This window comes from Sminthopsis crassicaudata, chromosome 3, assembly GCF_048593235.1.
Source record: "Sminthopsis crassicaudata isolate SCR6 chromosome 3, ASM4859323v1, whole genome shotgun sequence".
Classification (NCBI taxonomy): domain Eukaryota; kingdom Metazoa; phylum Chordata; class Mammalia; order Dasyuromorphia; family Dasyuridae; genus Sminthopsis; species Sminthopsis crassicaudata.
The window spans coordinates 465905513-465925269 of record NC_133619.1 but is presented as its reverse complement, the minus strand read 5'-3'; the positions used below and the strand labels follow the sequence as shown (position 1 = coordinate 465925269).

The window sequence follows — 19757 nt, the reverse complement described above, 5'->3', positions numbered from 1 at the left end:
ATATATAATATATATAAGTACAATCTATGTAACACAAACAGCTAATATTTATGTAACACTTACTATGTGGCAGAAACTGTACTAAGTACTTTATAATTATTGAATTATAAATAATAATTTTATTATTATTAGCTCATTTGAGCCTAATAACAACCCAGGGATGTAAGTGCTATTATGATGCCCATTTTACAGATAAGGAAACTGAGGCAAAGGTTAAGTGATTTGCCCAGGGTCACAGAGCTATTAAGTGGCAGAGCCCAAATTTGAACTCGGGTCTTCTTAACCCCAGACCCAGGACTCTATTCACTGTGCAACCAATTGGAGGAATAGGGAAACATTCTGATAGAAGGTAGATTTGAAGGATAAGAAGAATTCTATATAAAACAGAGGTTAAGAGAAATCTCATTAATGGCATGGAGGCTGGGAAGTATAAGGATCAAGGACAAGAGATAAAGTGCCACATGTGAGGCATATCAATTTGGCTGAACTACAGAGTACTGGAAAGAGAGTAATATATAATGAGTTGGAAAGATGGATTGAGATCAGAGTGCAAAGGCCCTAAAATTCCTAATCAGCAAAACTACTGATTAGGGAATAACACATTCTGTCTTACACTTAAGAAAAATCACTTTGGCAGACTAGACTAAAATGGAGAGACTAAGATTAGACTTAAAAATGGAGAGATTGGAATTAGAAAGTCCAAGTAGGAGGCCACTGCAATATTTTAGGCAAAAGCTGATAAGTACCTGATTTAAGATGGTAGCTATATGAGCAAAGGGTCAGATATGAGAGATGTTATAAAGACAGAAACAGCTAGAGTCAGGAATTTATTGGATATATGGGCTAAAAGTAAAAAATTAAAAGGAATGCCAGGATTTGAAAACTGGGTCTTAGAAGCCTGATGATGTCCTCTAGAAACAGAGACATCTGAAAGATCAAGAGGGGAGGAAAAGATAATAAGTTCTGTTTTGAATATGATACATTTGTGAAGTCACCAGAGTATACAGGTTGAAATGTCCAATAGGTTATGTAATTGGTGTCATGGGACTAGAACTCAAGAAAGAGACTAAAGCTGAATATACACTTGTAAAGTCACCTACATAGAGGTGATGAATTAAATTCACACATGTTGATGAGTTTACCAAAAGAAAAAAAAAAAGAGAAGAAAGCACCCAAGATTGAGTCTTGGGGAACACCCATGTTTAGGAGATACAAAATGATTCATGAGACAAAAAATTAAATAAAAAAGGAAAAGGCAATGTCAAAAAAATAAATAAAAATCTCGGAAGAGAGAGAGATGACTAACAGCGTAGCATGCAGTAGAAAAATTAAGAAAGATGAAGATTGAGAAAAGAATGTAGAAATGCTACCTAGGATCATGAGAACTTTGGTAAAAACAGTTGCAATTGAGTTATCAGGAGTCAAACTGCAGGAAGCTGGAGAACAAGAGGAAAAGAAATGAGTACAAGCAGTTTTTTCTTGGGAGTATGACTGAGAAAGGCACGGTATCTTATTGGAGGAGAAAGCAGGATATAATAAAGTTTTTTTAAGGATAGGGGAAATGAGTATAGGGAAGAAACCAGCTGACTGAGAAAAGCTAAAGATGAGAAAGACAATAGGAATTCCAAGATCAAAGAAAGAATTGAAATGACTGAGGGGCAATCTGCTAGAGACAAGAGGGGAGAAGATGACATTAATGGTTCATGAAGATGGAAAATAGACACTTCCTTATCAGAGACTAGAGGAGAGGAGAGAGTGGGCATAATATCAAGAGATTTTGAGATTAATTAAAAGGAAGAAATTCAGTGTTATTAGCTTCAATTTTCTCAGTAAAAAGGCAAAGACCATACCTGAGAGAGCAGGAAAGAATAAGAAATAGGAAACTAGAGGTGAAAAAAATAAAGTTAAGGAATACTACCATGGGAAATGAGAGTAGGGTTAATTAGGTTTGAATAAAAGGATTGTCTTGCTGCAGGAAGGGCCCTGTTGAAGTTAAATAATGTATGGTAGATTTAGTAAGAAAAGTTGTATGACTACCTCTAGCTCCATTCAACAACAAGTTCATAAAAGTAAAAGTGGAAGGAGTAGGGAGAGGATTAATCTAGGGAAAAGGTTTAGATAGTAATAAATGGCAAAAGAATACAGCAATGAAGGATTTGAGAGTAGAAGAAAATGTGAAGTTGAACTGGAAGAGACTGGGAAAGAAAGGGGAAAATGAAATGAGAGCAGGATAACACAGTCATGAAAAGGGTAAAGAAGGTGTGCTCTCACCTGACCAAAACTATTTCTGAAAAATGTTAACTATTTAACATTCCTCAGATTGAAGCCAAAGGAAAGTATGAACTCCCCAAAATAATTTATTTATTCTCCTAGTTGGGTAAGGGAAGATCTCCCCAACCCTAGGTTTCTTGGTTTACTTTGGTGATATGCAAATCTCCCCTCACAGTCCTTGGTGAACCTTCTAAATGTAACTTAATATGTAACTTTCATTTACCTATAGTCTGTCCAATGAGGTTTGTCTCCTTAAAAGGCATATGAAATTATGACTGCTTAACTCTTCATCTTTTATGACGCTAAAGGAAACATGCTTATGGCCATAAGGTACTTGTTTCTTAAGTTTAAGTCCTTTAACTCACAATCCCTGAGACTCAGACTATGAAAACATTGTCATTAGTCCAGTCACTATTCCTACTCTCAGGAATTCTATCAGCTCTAAAAAAGAAATATAGTAAGGAGGAAGAAAGTCAGATTATTTTAATGAACTCTCTTTGAAATCATAAGTTTTTACTTTTGAAATTGTTTTCACTAGTATAAGACTATTGGAATTTAAGCCCAATTTTGAAAAAAAATTTATTTCTTAGTTACTAAATACCTTTAAATACCTAGAAAAATTTTTAAACCCAAAGCTGACTACAGAGATCAGGCTGACTTCAAAGATACTCCAAAGAAAGCCAGAGGGTTATAAGGAATATTTTGATCTTACCCAGTGCTTATTTTGGGTCCACCCACAGAAAATTGATTTATGTGTTGACATAGATCTCAAATCACTCTTCTTGCTCACAAGGCAAATGTCCATAAGTCTTTGTTTGAACTGTATGTAATGAAACCTCACAAAGTCTCCTAGAAGAAATTATATCTTCTTTCCAGCTCTCTCCCTATTAAATGTCCTTTCTTTCTAAATTTCTTTCTAAAACTGAAAGAAGAAAAAAAAAAAAAAGGAGGGCTGAGGCATAGGAAGAGGAAGTTTTAGTCAGAAAGAACTGTCAGTTTTTGATCAAGGAAGCAGAACACTTGTGGGTAGATGATGAGATCTAGTCAAAACAGAGAAACATAAGGAATTTAAGATGAAAACATTATCTGGTGGTTGTTTTTTCTCTCTCCCAGAACAGTTGATTTTGAGATAGAAAATCATGTATAACAAAAACTTTATTCAAGTAGTGAGTATGATTCACTCAGTGACTGGTCAGTGACACCATGTGTAAAATTTATTTGCTATAATCTGGTGGAAGGCTAACAGCAATGCCTAGCTTAAGTAGACATTCCCCAAATAATGAGATATCTTTTAAAATTGTTCCATATTTAGATAATGAATTCTTAATTGACTCCAAGTTTCCTTCACCCTTCAAAAGCAGAGCTAAAGGAATAAACCTGCAGACTCAGCTTTTTCCCACGTGCTCTAAACTCCAAACAAAGCACCTCATCCCTGTCAGCACTTTACTTTTGTCTCTGCTGTCCCTCATTTCCCAGCCTCCAGTAAGCTCTCTTTTTCTTACATTTATTTGTAACAGGTTGCGAGAGATATACTAGACATCAGAAGGAAAAGATTCAGACATACCCAATTATGACCAATCATCTTACCCATTAGGAGTACTCCCAACTTTATCACATATATCCATAATAAGTCCCCAGTCTTCACTGGTGTTATATTCATTTGTAGCCTTTTCTGCAAGAAAAGAGCAAACACTTTACAAAACACCAAAGTATATATAAAGCAGCAACAGTTTAAGAAAAGGCCTATTTCTCACTCATTTAAAGACAAAAACAGTATTGAGAAATTCCATTAATATTGAGTAATTTCTATTCATCCTAATTTTAAATGTCAAAACACTAGTAGAAATACAGAAAGATAAAGTACAATACTGTTAATCTGAATAAATTGAAACTATATATGTAACACAATACACACAATCCTATCAAACACTTCCTACCAAACACTAGTAAGGGGGGAGGGGGGAAGGGGAGAAAATAACCAAGATTCTGAATTATGAAAGGATATAGTATTACTACCACAGTTTTCACAAAATTTCAACGTCACAAAAAACACACTACTTTTTCTAAGTACTAATACATGATGAATACAAAAATTATATCAGAAGCACTAATTTTTGTGTCAAATAAAGCAAAATGAAGATAATTACAATATGTGGTAGGAGATGAGAAAAAAAAGCAGTCTATTTGTAAAAAACAAGTAACAATTTATAGCTACCCTTCATCACTAAAAACTATGATACTCTAAGTGAATATGGAATAAGAAAAATACACCAGATCCCTAAGTGTTAATCTGATTTAAAGACTATCTTTGAAAAGTTTTAAGGATTCTATATATACAGTTTACTTTGTTTAAAGACTACATTCAGCTGTTTTGATAATATCATAGAATGATACCTTTGAAGCTTCTAGGTAAATAATGTATGTTGTGTGTACTGAATAATACCATAATTTATTGAATGCCATTAGCCTAAAGGGATAATACAAGTGAATTTCTATTACAGCAAATGTTACTCATAATTCATAATTTTGGGGGAAAAAACTAAAGAATATAGATTTGCACACTATATCTGGAATAAATGTTTGACTATCTACAAACATCAGAATAACTACTCAAAAAACTCTAAATTGATTCTATAAAATTTGAAGACTTTACAAAGGCCTACCGAAAGGAAAGCCCATGTGTTGGTGAACTGAGCAGCTGATTGCCTATTTTAAACTCAAGAGAAAATTTAAATATTATAATTAGAGTTAGTAGTAGTAGAATAGTAGAGTTAGTAGTAGAGTTTAGTAGATAGGATAGCAATAGCCAATGATGGAGAAAAGATTGAATTGTTCAACTCATATTTGTCAATATCCATGAGGCACAAAAAAGCTCCCTCCAAAGCCCATTATATTTTTAAGTAAAGATTTAATAAGAATCTGAGCCCATCTGTTAAAACACTGATAAAAATATATTCTATCAACTGTAATTCTGAGAACAGACTGACCATGTTAGGTATTTTCTATATCTTTCTCTGATTGGATTTCAAAATGAATTTTTAACAGTCTTTGAAACAAATTATCTTACATCATAACTCACAATGAAGTCTGGAGTTGTTCTAACATGGTTCCAAATAAAATTTCTTCCTCTTTCTAGGATAACAAACTCTAGCTTTAAAAATTAACAAAAACTAATTTTAAAATTCTATCTCAACTAAAACTGCTTAAAATACTATAAATGTTATTGCTCTTAATCTTTGAATATTATGTCACTAATGTTTCACCATGACTAAAAAGATTATTTATTTTGGTAAGAGTTTTTATAAAGTGATTCAATTACTTGATTTTCTTAGTGGTTAAGTTTGTTGTTGCCTTTTAAAAAAATTATCTGAATATATATCTATTATCTAAAGGCTAACTAACCTAAGTTATGAAAAATTTAACTGTTCATCAAAGGATGACTTTTTGACCACAGGATGGTCAAACCTGCTAGGATGTTGCAATCTGTGATAGTGACAGAAGTACCTAGACCAATGAAACCACAGATCTTAAAATGCATTCTATTATATCATGTGTATATCTATATATATACAAATACACACAGCTAGGCTTTTATACTTAATAATCCTTTTTGTAAAAAAAAAAAAAAAAAAATCACAAAATTATTATGTCTGTTTATTAATTTTAATTACATTTATTTATGTTATATATTTAATATGTCTTATGGCTCAAAGATATCATGATTCAATAATGGAATTCTGAAATTAGAACTATACAGATTGAACTAACTAGAAGGCTCAGGGAATGGAGTACTCAATTTGCCTAATTTTTCTAACATGTTTAAAAATGAAAAGGACTCTTATTTGCTGCTTCAAACTTTTAAAAAAATCTTAGCGTAACCTGCTGGCAGCAGCCTCCTGAACATAATCCATTCTTATATACCCAAAGATCTTACAATGTGTCATTATCCTTGATTTTAGAATGAAGACTTGGGTTCAAATCCAGTCTCTTCCATGTGCTTGGCTTACTAAGATTTAGAATGAGGACATTGGAGGCTATGATATCCAAGTTTTCCTCAAATTCGAAATCTATAACATAGAAAATGCATGATTGAATAAATGATTATATCACTGTACAATATTACATATGTAGAAAGGAGAAATATTAGAAGAAAATTAGTATAAACGTAGTTCTTTCTGACTAAAACTAGAGGTAATGATTCTCAAGAACATTTATTTTAAAATAAATTTCTCAAAAAATCTTATTTTCTTTCATTTAACTTTGTACGTTTTGTTTTTTCCCTTAAGGGTTGAACTAGCAAACCAAAATCTGGTTCAATGAAGATTCAAATTAGCTAGGTTTTATTCATGCAATACAGTGTCTCAAAAAGTCTTAATGAAGTTTTAAGCTTTAACTGAACTAAGAATTTTTGGGACTCCCTGAATACAAAAATACTCTTATGGACAAACCAAATAGGAAACTCTTTAAGAACCAGTTCAGATCTGTAAAAAAATATGTACAAAACATAGAATTAATAAGCAGATAACATCATGAACACAAAAGTTACAATTTTTTTAACAATATTAGGTATACTGGAGCTCAGAATTAATTGAGAAATGAAAGGAATATTAAAAGCAACAAAAAGAATATTTTTAGTTTTTGTTAAATGGAAGATTGAAGAAGAGAAAGTGCTAGTGGAGTAGATAGGATAGCAATAGCCAATGATGGAGAAAAGGTTTAACAGTTCAACTCATATTTGATATTTTTTCTCTGCCAAAGAAGAATGATGTTTCTTAGAAATAAATAACAAAATTGGTTCACAAAGAATTTATAATTAAGTTAATTGAGGAAAAATCAAAGCACTTAACTCAACAACCCCAGCTAAACTATATTCTGGGGATGAACAACTCAAACATTTTGCTGACCTACAAAACTGTGGCAAAACAAAGTACACCTCAGGCCTGGATGTGTTATACTGATGCACGGTCTTCCTATAAATATTAAGACAGGATAAAGATTTTATTTATATATATATATATATAGAGAGAGAGAGAGAGAGAGAGAGAGAGAGAGAGAGAGAGAGAGAGAGAGAGAGAGAGAGAGAGAGAGAGAGAGAGAGAGAATAGAGGTCCTAATACCAGGTATTGTGACATGATAGAAAAGAATAATTTTCATATTCACATACCCACCTAAGTTTAAAATACTTCCAAATGCACAGTTAACTGTTCAGCTCAAAAGCCTTCAGATTTCAGTTTTGGGTTGAGGAGTGGGTGTAGAGGAAGGGAGGACTATGATTCCATTGTTTGTAAAGAGTCAAACATTTATGCCAAATATAGTCTACAACCACTGTTCTTTCATTTTCTCATTAAAATTGAGTACCGTCAGTAATATTTTGCTATAGTTATAAAATTTAGACCAGCATAAACAAGTTATATAAATAAAAACTCAGGTCAAATACAACAGACAATGTTTACAATTTAAAACATATTTCCTTTTTGTTAATAATTGGTAAACCACAAAAGCAATGTGTACTATCTGCCCTAACCATATTATTAGGTAGATTTACTTAACTGTTTTTAGGGATTAAATTTGGGAGGCAGTTTGTTTCTGTTGAGAAGCATCTGTTGTGTCAAAGTAAAAATGTATAAAATAAACACGCACAAAGAAAACAAATCATATCATTCCAATTTTATTTCATTAAAAAAAAAATCCATTAGGCTGGCAGAACAATAACATACCATATATCTAGTTTGACTAAATCTGCTGCAAAGGAAAAGATAGAGATTTATAAGCAAAATAATAATTGTAAGACTTTAGAATTAATTAAGTGACCAAACCCGAAGAGTAATGAACAATTCATTCAACATAAATCTTTAAGATCCCAACCTAATGCTATGGGCTTCTGTTCTTGTTTCTGTGTTTGAACAATATTTTTATTATTAACCAGACTAAAGTTGGCATACTTATCAAGTTTGCAAAATGCACAAAGATAGGAGGATTCTTAGTACATAATTGAAAGAACCAGAATTCATTAAGTTTCTAATAAGACCAGAAAGACTGAATCTAATAAAATGAAGGGGACTTAATTTTAAATACAGGACAAGGGACATGTGGCTAAGACAATAATTTGTGTTTGGCCTAAGGATTCTAGTTTACTGCACCATTACTGTGAGTCAGCAGTCTGATATGGCAACCAAAAAGTTTAATTTGATTGAGGCTACTACAGAAAGATACCTTCCAGAATGACTGAGGTTGAAACCCCCAATTCAGATGATTCACTGAAAGATCAAATACTAACTAAGTACTTTGGCCACATAATGAAAAGACGGGACACAATGGGGAAAAAAACAAAACAAAACCTCCATGTTAGGAAAAACTGAAGGCAAAAGAAAAAGAAAATAGCAAGAAAATGAGAGGGACAATGTCATAGAAGCAATGAACATGAGCCTGAACAGATTTCCAGAGATAACGAAAGACAAAAGGGATCCAATGAGGTCAAGAAGAATCAGACATGACTAAATGATAACAAACTATCTAGAATAACTGAGGTCAAAAATCCCTAGCACCTTTCCCTAGGCACTAATTATATAATTAATAAATAAATAATAAAAATAAGTAATCTACACGTAATACAGATGTGTGGGTCTGTGGATGAGTATGAATATACATATATATATAGATTATATATGTATATGTAAATATATTTGTGCTTAATTATAGTTTGTTTGGTAGTGATAGTGCACAGCAGAAGACAAAATAACTTATAAGGAAGTAAAGAAAAAACAGATGGTCATGAATATAACCTCTGCTATTATTATATGCTTTCTTGAAATGGAAATTTATTGTTAAATATTTTAAATCAGGCACATGACAATGCTTTTTTTTTTTTTTTTCCCTTTTCTGTCTTTCTTTTTCTATTTTTTTTTTCTTATTTAGTATTTAATTCAATTTTTTAAAAATAGTAAAAATAAATAAATAAATAAAATATTTCAATAAGCTGCCCAGAAACATGAAATGATAAGTAATTTGAAACTGGCCAGATCAGTTCAAGGAGATTAGACTTTTTAGTAGAGTGAAAAGACTTAGGAAGAACATGATTTCTGTTTATAAATATACTGAAGAAAGATTAGATTTCTATTTGGTTCTGTGGAAAAAACTATGAAATATGCTAACAGGCTATCCATATAAATATGAAGAAAAACTTTCTGTGGGCTGCTTCCTGAGGCAACAAGTTCCCTATAGCTAGGAATCTTCAAATGCTGTTAATGATGTTAAGAAGACTACTAGTTCACTTTGACTTCATGAAGATAATAGATTTGGGGCCAGAAAGAACCTCAAGTCGTCCATCAAATCCAACTCTTTGTGTAGATGACACGACTGAGATTCACAGAAGTGGACGTAATTAGTGACAAAATTGGGATTTTAACCTATGACTCAATTCCAAATGCAGCATTCTTTCTACTGTATCATGCTGGTAAGATTACATATGATCTCATTTTTAGTTCCAAAGTCCTATAACTCTATGACATCTCAGACATTCTTTCCATGCCTGAAATTCTAATATTTGGAGAACTGTTTGTAAAAGCTATTTCATCAAGTAGCAATGAGGAACTTCTGCCACACATATAAAAAGAATTATTTCTTCCTTCTGACAAATTCATTGTAAAGTGAGAAATCATTTGGGAAGTAAAAATATAGGAAAGATTATGAGAATACAACAAAAGGTAAGAAACAGAGTTAAGTTATATAACAAAATATTTTAAGTTTGCCATACTGACCTGATGGAAAGTCTAATTTTTATTTAAAAGTTAATGTAATTATAAAAGTTTAAAAATGGAAAATATAGAGTATGTTTAAAAAAAAATATTAATTATTCAAGGTTTACATCTAAAACACTGCTATGTCTTTATTACATTAAGTATTTAAAATATTTAATGCCTCAACTAATCTGATAAATTAGAAATATTTCAAAATAATCTATCAACAAGCCACTTTCCCTTTTCCAATAAATAATTAGATACCTGCTTCAGTTTCAAGTATAACCTATAAAGTAAAATTTGCAATTCAGTCAGCTTTCTAACAGTTTCAAATTAGTTTACTATGGGGAAAAATTTAAGAATAAACTACTGTTTTAACAAGTATAAAGTAAGTACTTTCTAAAGTTGCAATATATCAGCATTTTAATATATAAATGTGAATTGTAAAATTATTAAAATTCTATTAAACAACAAGAATGCCTATTTTTGAAGAAAATGATTGACTTAAGTCTCAATACTGAAAACTGAAACATAATGGGGTGCAAAGGACAAATTGAAATTCTAGCTCTTCTACTTAATGATTGAATTTAGTGAAATCTGTAACCTCTTAATTTCACATTCCTCTTCTACAAAATAAAGTTGAGGTAATCTTGGGGTTTTCAACATTTTTTTGTCATAGGTCCCTTCAGAAGTCTAGTGAAGCTTTATGAATCCCTTCTCAGAAGAATGTTTTTATATGCATAGAATAAAATACATAAAATTACAAAGGAAACCATAACATTAAAATGCAGTTACCAAAATATATAGACCCTGCTAAGAACCCCAAGACTAGCTGATCTCTAAGGTTGGAAGCAGACAGATTAACAATCAAGAGCTTTCCAAAGTTATTTACTTTGCCTGTAAGTAACCTCTTAGTCCTATTTGCTCTTATTTTATACAATATGCTAAATGAAGTGTTCAGAGATAGGGTGGGGAAGAGATTTGGAAGTGAAAGCTGAAGGAAAGAAAACAGAATTTTTTTTTTTAAAGATGCAAAATCTCAAAAACCAGAGCAGCCTAGGGCTATTAAAAATAATAAACAATCTTATAAATAAGAACCCCAGTATTTGTATATAGTATAATAAACATTATTCCTGAAGATTACTCTGTATAATCAAAACTGGTAACAAGAAAAAAAATCTTATTTTTTGTCATGCCATTTACTGTTATCATGAGAAGCATCATGAAGTAGTAAATACAAGGGCTTTCATCTCAGGATGACCTGAATTCAAATCATGGCTGACAGATTCCCCCAGAGAATCCTTAATGCCTTTACTTCCTAACCTCCCCACCCCCACTTTCCAGCTTAAAAAAAAAAAAAAGTTTGGAAAGTACTCACACAATGTGCAAAAGTATACTCTATTCTTAAGGAGTTGTAAATTGTTTCAACTATTCTGGACAGTCAATTGGAATTATTCAAGAAAAGTGCCTAAATCACTAACACCACTTTTGATCAATCCTATTACTGAGCACACATGCTCAGGAAAGTCATAAGAGAGAACTATAAGATCGAAGAGCAAAACATTCACAGCAGCACTTACTGTGATAGCAAAAAACTGGAAATATAGTGGATGCCTAATGACTGTGGAGTGTCTGAGAAAAAACTACAATATGAAAATTCAAAGGAGTATTGTTGTGTAAACATAAATTACAAGTATGAAATATTCGGAAGCACATGGTAGGATTTCTCTGAAGAGATACAGAGCGAAATAAGCAATAAGATGAATGAAAAGAACACATATGACTACAATAATGTAAATGAAAGAATACTTAAAAGGAAGAGAGAATCTGAATAACTGAAAAAAAAAAAAACAATGATTTCAAAAACATAATAAATTTACCTCCCTCCTCATCATTTATACATTGTTAGATGCTGTCATTGTTTTAAGTAATTTTGCATATTTATTTCTGCTATGAGGAAGAATTTAATATAGGGTAGAGTGGGAAAAATTCCCCTCTTCTAAACTTCCAGATATAAAAACAAAAAACTATAGTAAGAACAAGGAATCAGGAAGAAAATTGAAATAATCAATATAATAATGGTTAGACCACCTGGATATCACCACACACAAGTAGCTTCTGCCATGAAGCCATTCAAAAGCAATGTGAGCAAAGAGCAAGTAGGTTTTATTTGCTGAGCAAGATAAAACTTTTGTGTTGCCTAGCAACAGTGGATGACCACTTCCAAGTAGGTAACATTTTTTAGGGATAATAAAGGCTTCCCTTTTATCCGTGACTATCAACTACTTTAACCTCAGGTTAAATATCTATTTTAAAGACAATTTTATTCAATATAATTTAAACACTCCTAATATGGCCACTGCCATACCAAAAAAAAAAATGGATTTTTATAGTACTTGTAAGAAATCAAAATATTGTAAATGACCAAATCCTTCTTTAAGCCAGATAGAAACAATTAAAATGCAATTAAGAATAAAAAATGTTACCCAGTTCAGTGTTTCTCATCTTGTAGGTATATGAGCAAAGTGAATTGTTTCAAACAAAACAATTACTCAAAGCTTTAGTGCTATAAACTTTTTAAAGACTTTTGTAAAGTTTTCTTTTTTAAAAAAACATATTTAAAAGTTAAACTCAAACTGCCATATTAAGAATAGTTCCTCAAAAACCATATTAGAGAATTTTAAATCACCTGACAGACTTTTTCTAGCAAGAACTTCTTTCAATTTTATGTTATAAAATATATTTCATCACTTTCTAACAGATTCTCTTTTACCATTTCTATAAAGACCTGAATGGTACCCAACCTCATGGTCACTTAGATGCTACAATGGACTATTTCAGAGTACATGAAATTTAAGAGCTACTTTAATGGCCCTTTCAGCATAACTAGCTAAAGGACACACTGCAAAAGTGAAGAAAAATCAAATTATGTAAGTTTTTTCAGAAAATTATTGTTAAAATAAAAATCCAATTATCCTTTAAGGCACATAGCAATAGCATTCCACAAAACATCAAGTTAGTATACTCTAGAAAAGATTACTAAGTACCCTAAAGAAGATTATGAAAAGTCTAGATGGACAAGGTCAAACTACATGCAAAAGAAAGCTAAAGAACAAGCAACCTATGTGACTAATGCCAAACTGTCTCAGGACGATAGTAAGACTTTCTGTATAGCAGGCCAGTCAATAGTGAATATTTGAGAGCAGGAAAAAGAGAAATTCAAATGGAATTACTAAACACCTAAAAGTGATTTTTTTATAAACAAACACCAAAACCTTTTGAGGGAAGTAGGGGAAAAAACAAACTGAATGAAAATCCAAAACTGGTTGAAGCTATAAAGCTCTCAAAAAGGAAAGATGATATCATTTATACATGTAATATTTTGAGGTCAACATTACAAAAAAGATTAGGAATAACAGTCACTAAGTAATGCAGTTTGCTGGATTATACAATAAAAAGCATAATGATTACTACATCTTTAACGAAGTCTTATTTTTACTTTCTAGGATGCTTCTCAACTTATTTGGCCATAATAGGAAAGTTCTGGTTTCGTCCATCTAAGAACTGAGGATGGTATGATCTTCTATTAATTGGTAAAACATACTATTTAGTACCAGTCTTGCTAATCCCAAACCTAAACCAGAAGAAGCACTTTTTTTCTGTTGGTTTTAAACTCTAATGTTAAAGAAAAGCTACTTCACATTTTTAAAAATTATTTTTTACCTTTACCTTCAAAACTAGAATAAGTATTATTTGTATTCCATGACATTCTAAGCAATTAAGATGAATTAAATGTCTCAAGGGAGCCATTAAAGAATTTGAGGGTTATCAATATGTTGGTTTCTAGGGTGTCTGAGAAAGATTGTATATGTTTAGTTTCTTTGATAAAAGGGAGACATGAAGCTCTCATTTCCAGCACATACTAGTTATAAACCATCCTGATAAAAGTACCATTTTAGGCACTTGAAATTAAACAAGAACCATCCAGAACATCAACATATTTCTCAACAAAAAGATATGAGCAATGGTCAAAAGTTATATCTTACAAATCCTACATCTGGCACCTCCTTTCCCTTTGAAATGTTCTGATCAGGTTTATAAAACCTCCAATTATTTGGGCAGAAGATTTTTGAAGTGCAAACAGGTAAAGAGCTAAATTCCTTAGGAAAGAAGAAATATACAAGTAATTATCAAAAGTTTCAAAACAGTAGGTGATATTTGTGCAAGGAATAACAAATTTATTTAAGTGAAGTGAATGAAGAAAAGAAAGGGAATGGTAATGGGAGAGCAAAAAGAAACAAAACTCAATGAAAGCAAATGGAAGGGAAAATAAGATATGTTGTATTGAGGAGGTAGAATTAAAAAAAAAAAAAAAAAAAAAAAAAAAAAGGAAAAAAGGACTCCTAGAAAATTTTAATTCTGAAAAAGTTGTTTGTTTTTTTTTCCCCTCTAAAGGAACATAGAATCCTTAAAATATAGCATCTGGAACAATGACATTTTATAGTGCTTTAACATTTACAAAGCACTTTAACATTGCTTCTTTGTAAAATTGGGATTTCTTTAACATTTACTGTTAGATAAAAAAACAAGCACACATTACAACAAAAGTTATACATAATATATTATATATATATATATATCATCTATATGTAATATATAATTATATATTAAAATATAGTATATATATATATATATATTACATATTATAATATATATTACATATATAATGTAACATTATATATGTAATATATATTATCATCTATTAACCTGGGAAGATTTTCTGAAGATTTGAAAATAAACTTTAAATAAAAAAGCAACAATTTGTATGATAGTAGCTAATATAGGTATTACACATGGCCATGAAAAAACAAAGGAGAAAATAAGATTATGGGACTGAATCAAAGAGAATTGACTTAAAAAGATATTCTGAAACAGTCTAATGGGCACTCTAGGGAAAAAAAAAATTTTTAAAGCCAGATAAATTCAACTGCTTTGCTCTGTTTTAAATTAAAATAAAATTAAAATTAAGTACTAATAAAGATATAGGGATAAAGATAGCCACAAAACCAAATCTTTTTCTACTAAGTACATATAGAACTTCAGGCACTTAAATCATTAAACATCTAATCTAACTGCCTATTGTCTTGGGGAAGGGAGAGGTAACAATGGAATTGAGAAAAATTTGGAACAAAATCTTACAAAAAATTAACGTTGAAAACTATGTGAGTATTTGGAAAAATAAAATACTATTGAGGAAAAAACAAACAAAAACAAATAAATGTCCCACTCACCAGATACAGAAGTAAAGGGTTCTAAGCTTATTATAATAACACTGCCTATTTTCTGTTTTACTGAGAAGACTGATGCCATCCATGGAAAGCAGCTTCATGCTCCCATCCCCATTCCCCAATAATACTACTTTACCTTTGTAATTTTAACATTTTCAAAGAGCTTTAGATATGAAACAAGTAATATAAGTAATTTCCCTTTTTTAAAGTAAAACAACTGGGCTTTAGCCTTGGTACTCTACTCTCAGCCTCTCTTTTGGAAAGGTGGGACCATGAACTCCAGACTTTCATTTAGGGAGGGAGCTCAGCTCAAACCATCTCATTTCTCACCTCCCTACTCTAGTGTGGGACTTCTCTGACTTTTCCAATATATCCCCAGAGTTGAATACTTTTCTCTCTCCTCTCCCCTGCTTTTCCATTTGTGTGTGTGTGTGTGTGTGTGTGTATGTGTGTGTGTGTGTGTGTGTGTGTGTGTGTGTGCAATTTTCCCTCACAGGGCTGTAAGTTCCTAGAAGGCAGACTCTTTTTTGATTATGCATTTAGCACATCTACTTAGTAAATGTTGCCTGAAACAATCAACTTTTCAATAGATACCACTTCCTCAAACTAAGTCCTATAGCAATCACTATCTGGCTGTGCTTTCATTGCCAGAGCTTCTTTACAATATGTTAACTGAAAACATATCACCAATATTCTAAGGAAATAATTATCTACTAAATCACCAAGAAACCCTACTGGTTGTGTAGTATTTCTCAATTGTCCTTTTTCTTGAAATCTGATTCTCCCTTACCTTTCCAGTTTTATAACATTCTTTTACTCAAGAGAGATCTTAAAAGGCCTAATTCAATTCCTTAATTTTTCTGATGAGAAAACAAGGTCCAGAGACCATGTTTATAGTTATACAGAGGAGTAGAACCAAGGTAAATTCTGATATATCATTCTACTTAGCTTCAAAGATTCTAATGGCGGCCAAACTTTATCCTTCCCCGTGAAAAGTTCCTTGAGGATGGGGAATATATTATTTTTCCACCTCCATTGTCACAAGCCTTGTGACAGTGCTTTGCCCACAGTATCATATCATTGATCAGAGCTGGAAGAGATCAACCTCTCATTGCACAGATGAAGAAACTGAAGTTCAGAAATATGTAACTTTCCCAGAGGCTCAAAAAGAATGACCTGCCCAAAGTAACAAAGTGCTAAGTATCAAAAACCAGTACTTGAGATTCTTTTACTAAATCTGGCAGTCCTTTCATTACATACAAAAAAGGGACTTAATAGTGTTAACTTGGGTTAGAAGATCTGTTCTAGTCTAGTCATCCAGTTGGATGACACTGGGTGAGTCACAACCTCTACACCAGTGTTACTCATTTGTAAATAGCCTATATGTCACAGGGTTGCTGCAATGACTGAGGAAACTTGAAAGAACTGAAAAATAAACAGAAAAGCTTAACTCTCACAGACTAAAACAAGTACATAACTACCAAATTCTACTTGGCTCAGGCAGGTAGGGGACATCTTTCTTATCACAAACTTTATCTTAAGTTTTTAGCCAACAAGCCAACCAGCACTTATTAAGCTCCTACTTTGTGACACTGTGCTAGGAGCCAGGGATACAAAGTAAAAAATAAAAAATAAAAAAATAAGAATTCAAAATCTAACTGGGAAGAAGGGAGACAAGCAGACTACATGCAAACAAGACATGACACAGATATTTAAGCCACTGATCCTTAGGAGGCCCAGGAAAGGCGTCACTGTATTAGATTAGAGTTTATGGAAGGATCTTGAAGGAGGACAAGGGACAGAGATGAAGAGAGGATCCCTGTCATCAGGGGATAACCAGTGGAAATGCCCAGAACTGGGAGATGACGTGTCTTGTGTAAAAATGCACTTTTGGAGGTTCCTGAGAAGTACTTTTTTTTTTGGCTGTCCCATGAATACTTTAAAACAATCCAGCTCTAGCCCCACATAACATTATTCTATTAAAACCCAGTATTCTATTACTACTGGGGAGATTAAGGTCTCAAGACCTGAACGAGGCATCAAAGTCTCCCCTATCCTGAACGACACCATTTCTTTTGTCATTCTCCAGTACCCGGAGATCAGAGGGCAGCTCTCACTCCTCCTTTGGGTGGTTCAATAATGAGGAGAGTTGACAGACAGATGAACTACGGTTCTACCGTCGAGAACAGGGGGAAAAGTCAGGGAAACTTCCATTCTACGTCAGGAGGAAGACCCTGTCAGAGAAGGCCAAGACGCCCCCTCCGGGGCACGCCTCAAACTGCTACATCATGAGCCTGAACGGGCTAGAGAAGGGTGGGCTCGGGGGATGGGGGGGGAAGGAAGGGCAGCGCCCCATTATGGGCTCCGAGAGAGTTAACAATACCCTCATCTCTGCTTCAATCGCTTCCTGCGGAGTCCTTCCGCGACGGGACAAGGAGCCCCGCTGGGGGACGGGAGAGAGGGAAGGTTTGGGGCAGCGTCCCCCGGCACAAAGAAGCGGCAACAGGATGGAAGAGGGGCCAGTGCCCAAAGAGACGCCGCCGCTGGGTCCTTTCCCCAGACTCCCAGACCCCATCAGGCACTGCCGCCGCCGCCCCTTCTCACCCCGGCCCCGTCTCCAGGAGAATAGCCCCCATAACCCAGGGCCTGACCCCGTGACTCACCAACATCCTGCTCAAAAGGATTGGGCGTGAACAAGGGCATCTTGCCGCGACCAGCTCAGGTTCGGTGAGGCGCGATAAGAATGGCAGAGGTGACGGTAGTGGTGGTGGCGGCGGCGGCAGCAACAAATCCTGCCCCCCTACTCGACCCAGCGGCCGCCGCTTCCTCGACGGTCCTCCGACCAAGCCTCAGCACTTCCGCAAATGAAGCTGCCCCAGTTCGTGCCTGATCTTACGGGGCCAAAACCTCCTCCTGAGCCACCCGCGTTATGCCTTCCTTTGCCTAAACCCAGACAGATTGTCAGCGTCCTTTCCTTGCTTCCTCCGCCGTAAGCAGGTTCAAGGGAAGACGACTACCTTCACTCCAGGGTCACGCGGCCTTCAGGCGTTAGCCTTAACCACCTTCTGATCTCGAGGACCCTTTCCGGAATGGGGACCTTCGAGGACCGGAAGTTGTGACAGGAACTTGGAAGCGGAGCGTCAGGTAGACTAGAGTCCGACATAAAGGCCTATTGGTGGCAGCAGGGGGCGTTCGTGCTTAGGCTTTCCACGTCGTTCCTGCGCCCTTCCGGGAACCTGTCAGGGAATTTTCGGTCCTTAGGCGGTTGAAACAACATAGCCCAGCCCAGCATTTCATTACCGCTCGTCCTCCTTCATAGGCCCTGGGGTCCCGGGAAATGGGGGTTAGACCCTACTCGACCGCCAGGCTTGATTCTCCCGGCATGATCAATGTAGTGGAAAGAGCAGTGGACTGAGATCCAGATTCAAATCGTGATGTTGACATTTGATCAATTGTGTGATCCGTCAATATTCTGAAGCTTCTAGTTCCTCCCCAGTGAAATGCAGAAATGCTACCTTAATTGCAGGGTCGAGAGTAAAGTGCTAGTTTGTACCCTAATGGCTACAAATGCTTTGGATCAAACCTCTCCAGACTAGAAATGCATCTTATAGGACTAGCTGCGGGGACTTCTGGGAAATGTAGTCCTTGGATGTTTCTCCCCTCTGGAAGAGAGACTGATATATTTCAAGCTCTGGACGGGGCGGAGCTGGAGCCACCTGCACTGGGAGGTTCCGCTGGCTGCCCCTAATTTGAGAGAAAGAATGCGGGTTGTACTGGGGTTTAGAGAGAGAAGCCGAGACAGACAGCAAACGGGAGATTTCGGTGGAAGTCAAGAAAGAAAGGAGCTCCAGCCAGAATTTTGCAGGGCTAGTGTAGAATCTGGGAAGCTGGACATCGAGGGGCAGCCACTGTGATGGTGATGCTGCCTGAAGTCCATTTGCTGGCGCTGCCTCCACTTAGAGCAGCAGGAATGGGACGGTTAGCTACAACTGACAAATGAATTAATGATTAATGCTTTTATTTAAATTTAATTTATGCCTGGCACTAGGCTTAAGCGCTGGGGATACAAAGAAAGGTAAAGGGACTTTTGGAATAGACATGGACTAACGGGGGAGACAATATGCAAACAATTATGTACAAAGAATTTACATAGAGGATAAATCAGAGATAATCACAGAAGAAAGACACTAAATTTTTTTTAATGTAACAGTTTTTATTTACCAGATATATGGATGGGTAATTTTACAACATTGACAATTGCCAAACTTTTTGTTCTAATTTTTCCCCTCCCCTCCTCAGATGGCAGGTTGACCAATACATGGTAAATATGTTAGAGTATAAATTAAATACAATATATGTACACATGAGAAAGAAATTAATATTAAAGGACATTGGGAAAGGCTTCTTATAAAAGAGATTTTAGCTGGAACTTGAAGGGAGGTAAAAGGTCAAAAATGAGGAG

The 19757-nt window shown here is 34.4% G+C and overlaps 1 protein-coding gene across 1 annotated transcript in view; it reads right to left on the bottom strand.

Moving 5' to 3' along the window:
• STAM2 (signal transducing adaptor molecule 2) overlaps positions 1–18173 on the bottom strand; it is a 40484-nt gene extending 22311 nt beyond the window's left edge. Inside the window, exons 1-2 of the mRNA XM_074303448.1 lie at positions 17959–18173; positions 3859–3943 (exon numbers count right to left, since the gene is read on the bottom strand). Of these exons, the coding sequence (XP_074159549.1) occupies positions 3859–3943; positions 17959–17998 (125 nt within the window). The 5' untranslated portion in view covers positions 17999–18173. The remainder of the gene's footprint in view (positions 1–3858; positions 3944–17958) is intronic.
• Positions 18174–19757: the final 1584 nt, after the last annotated feature.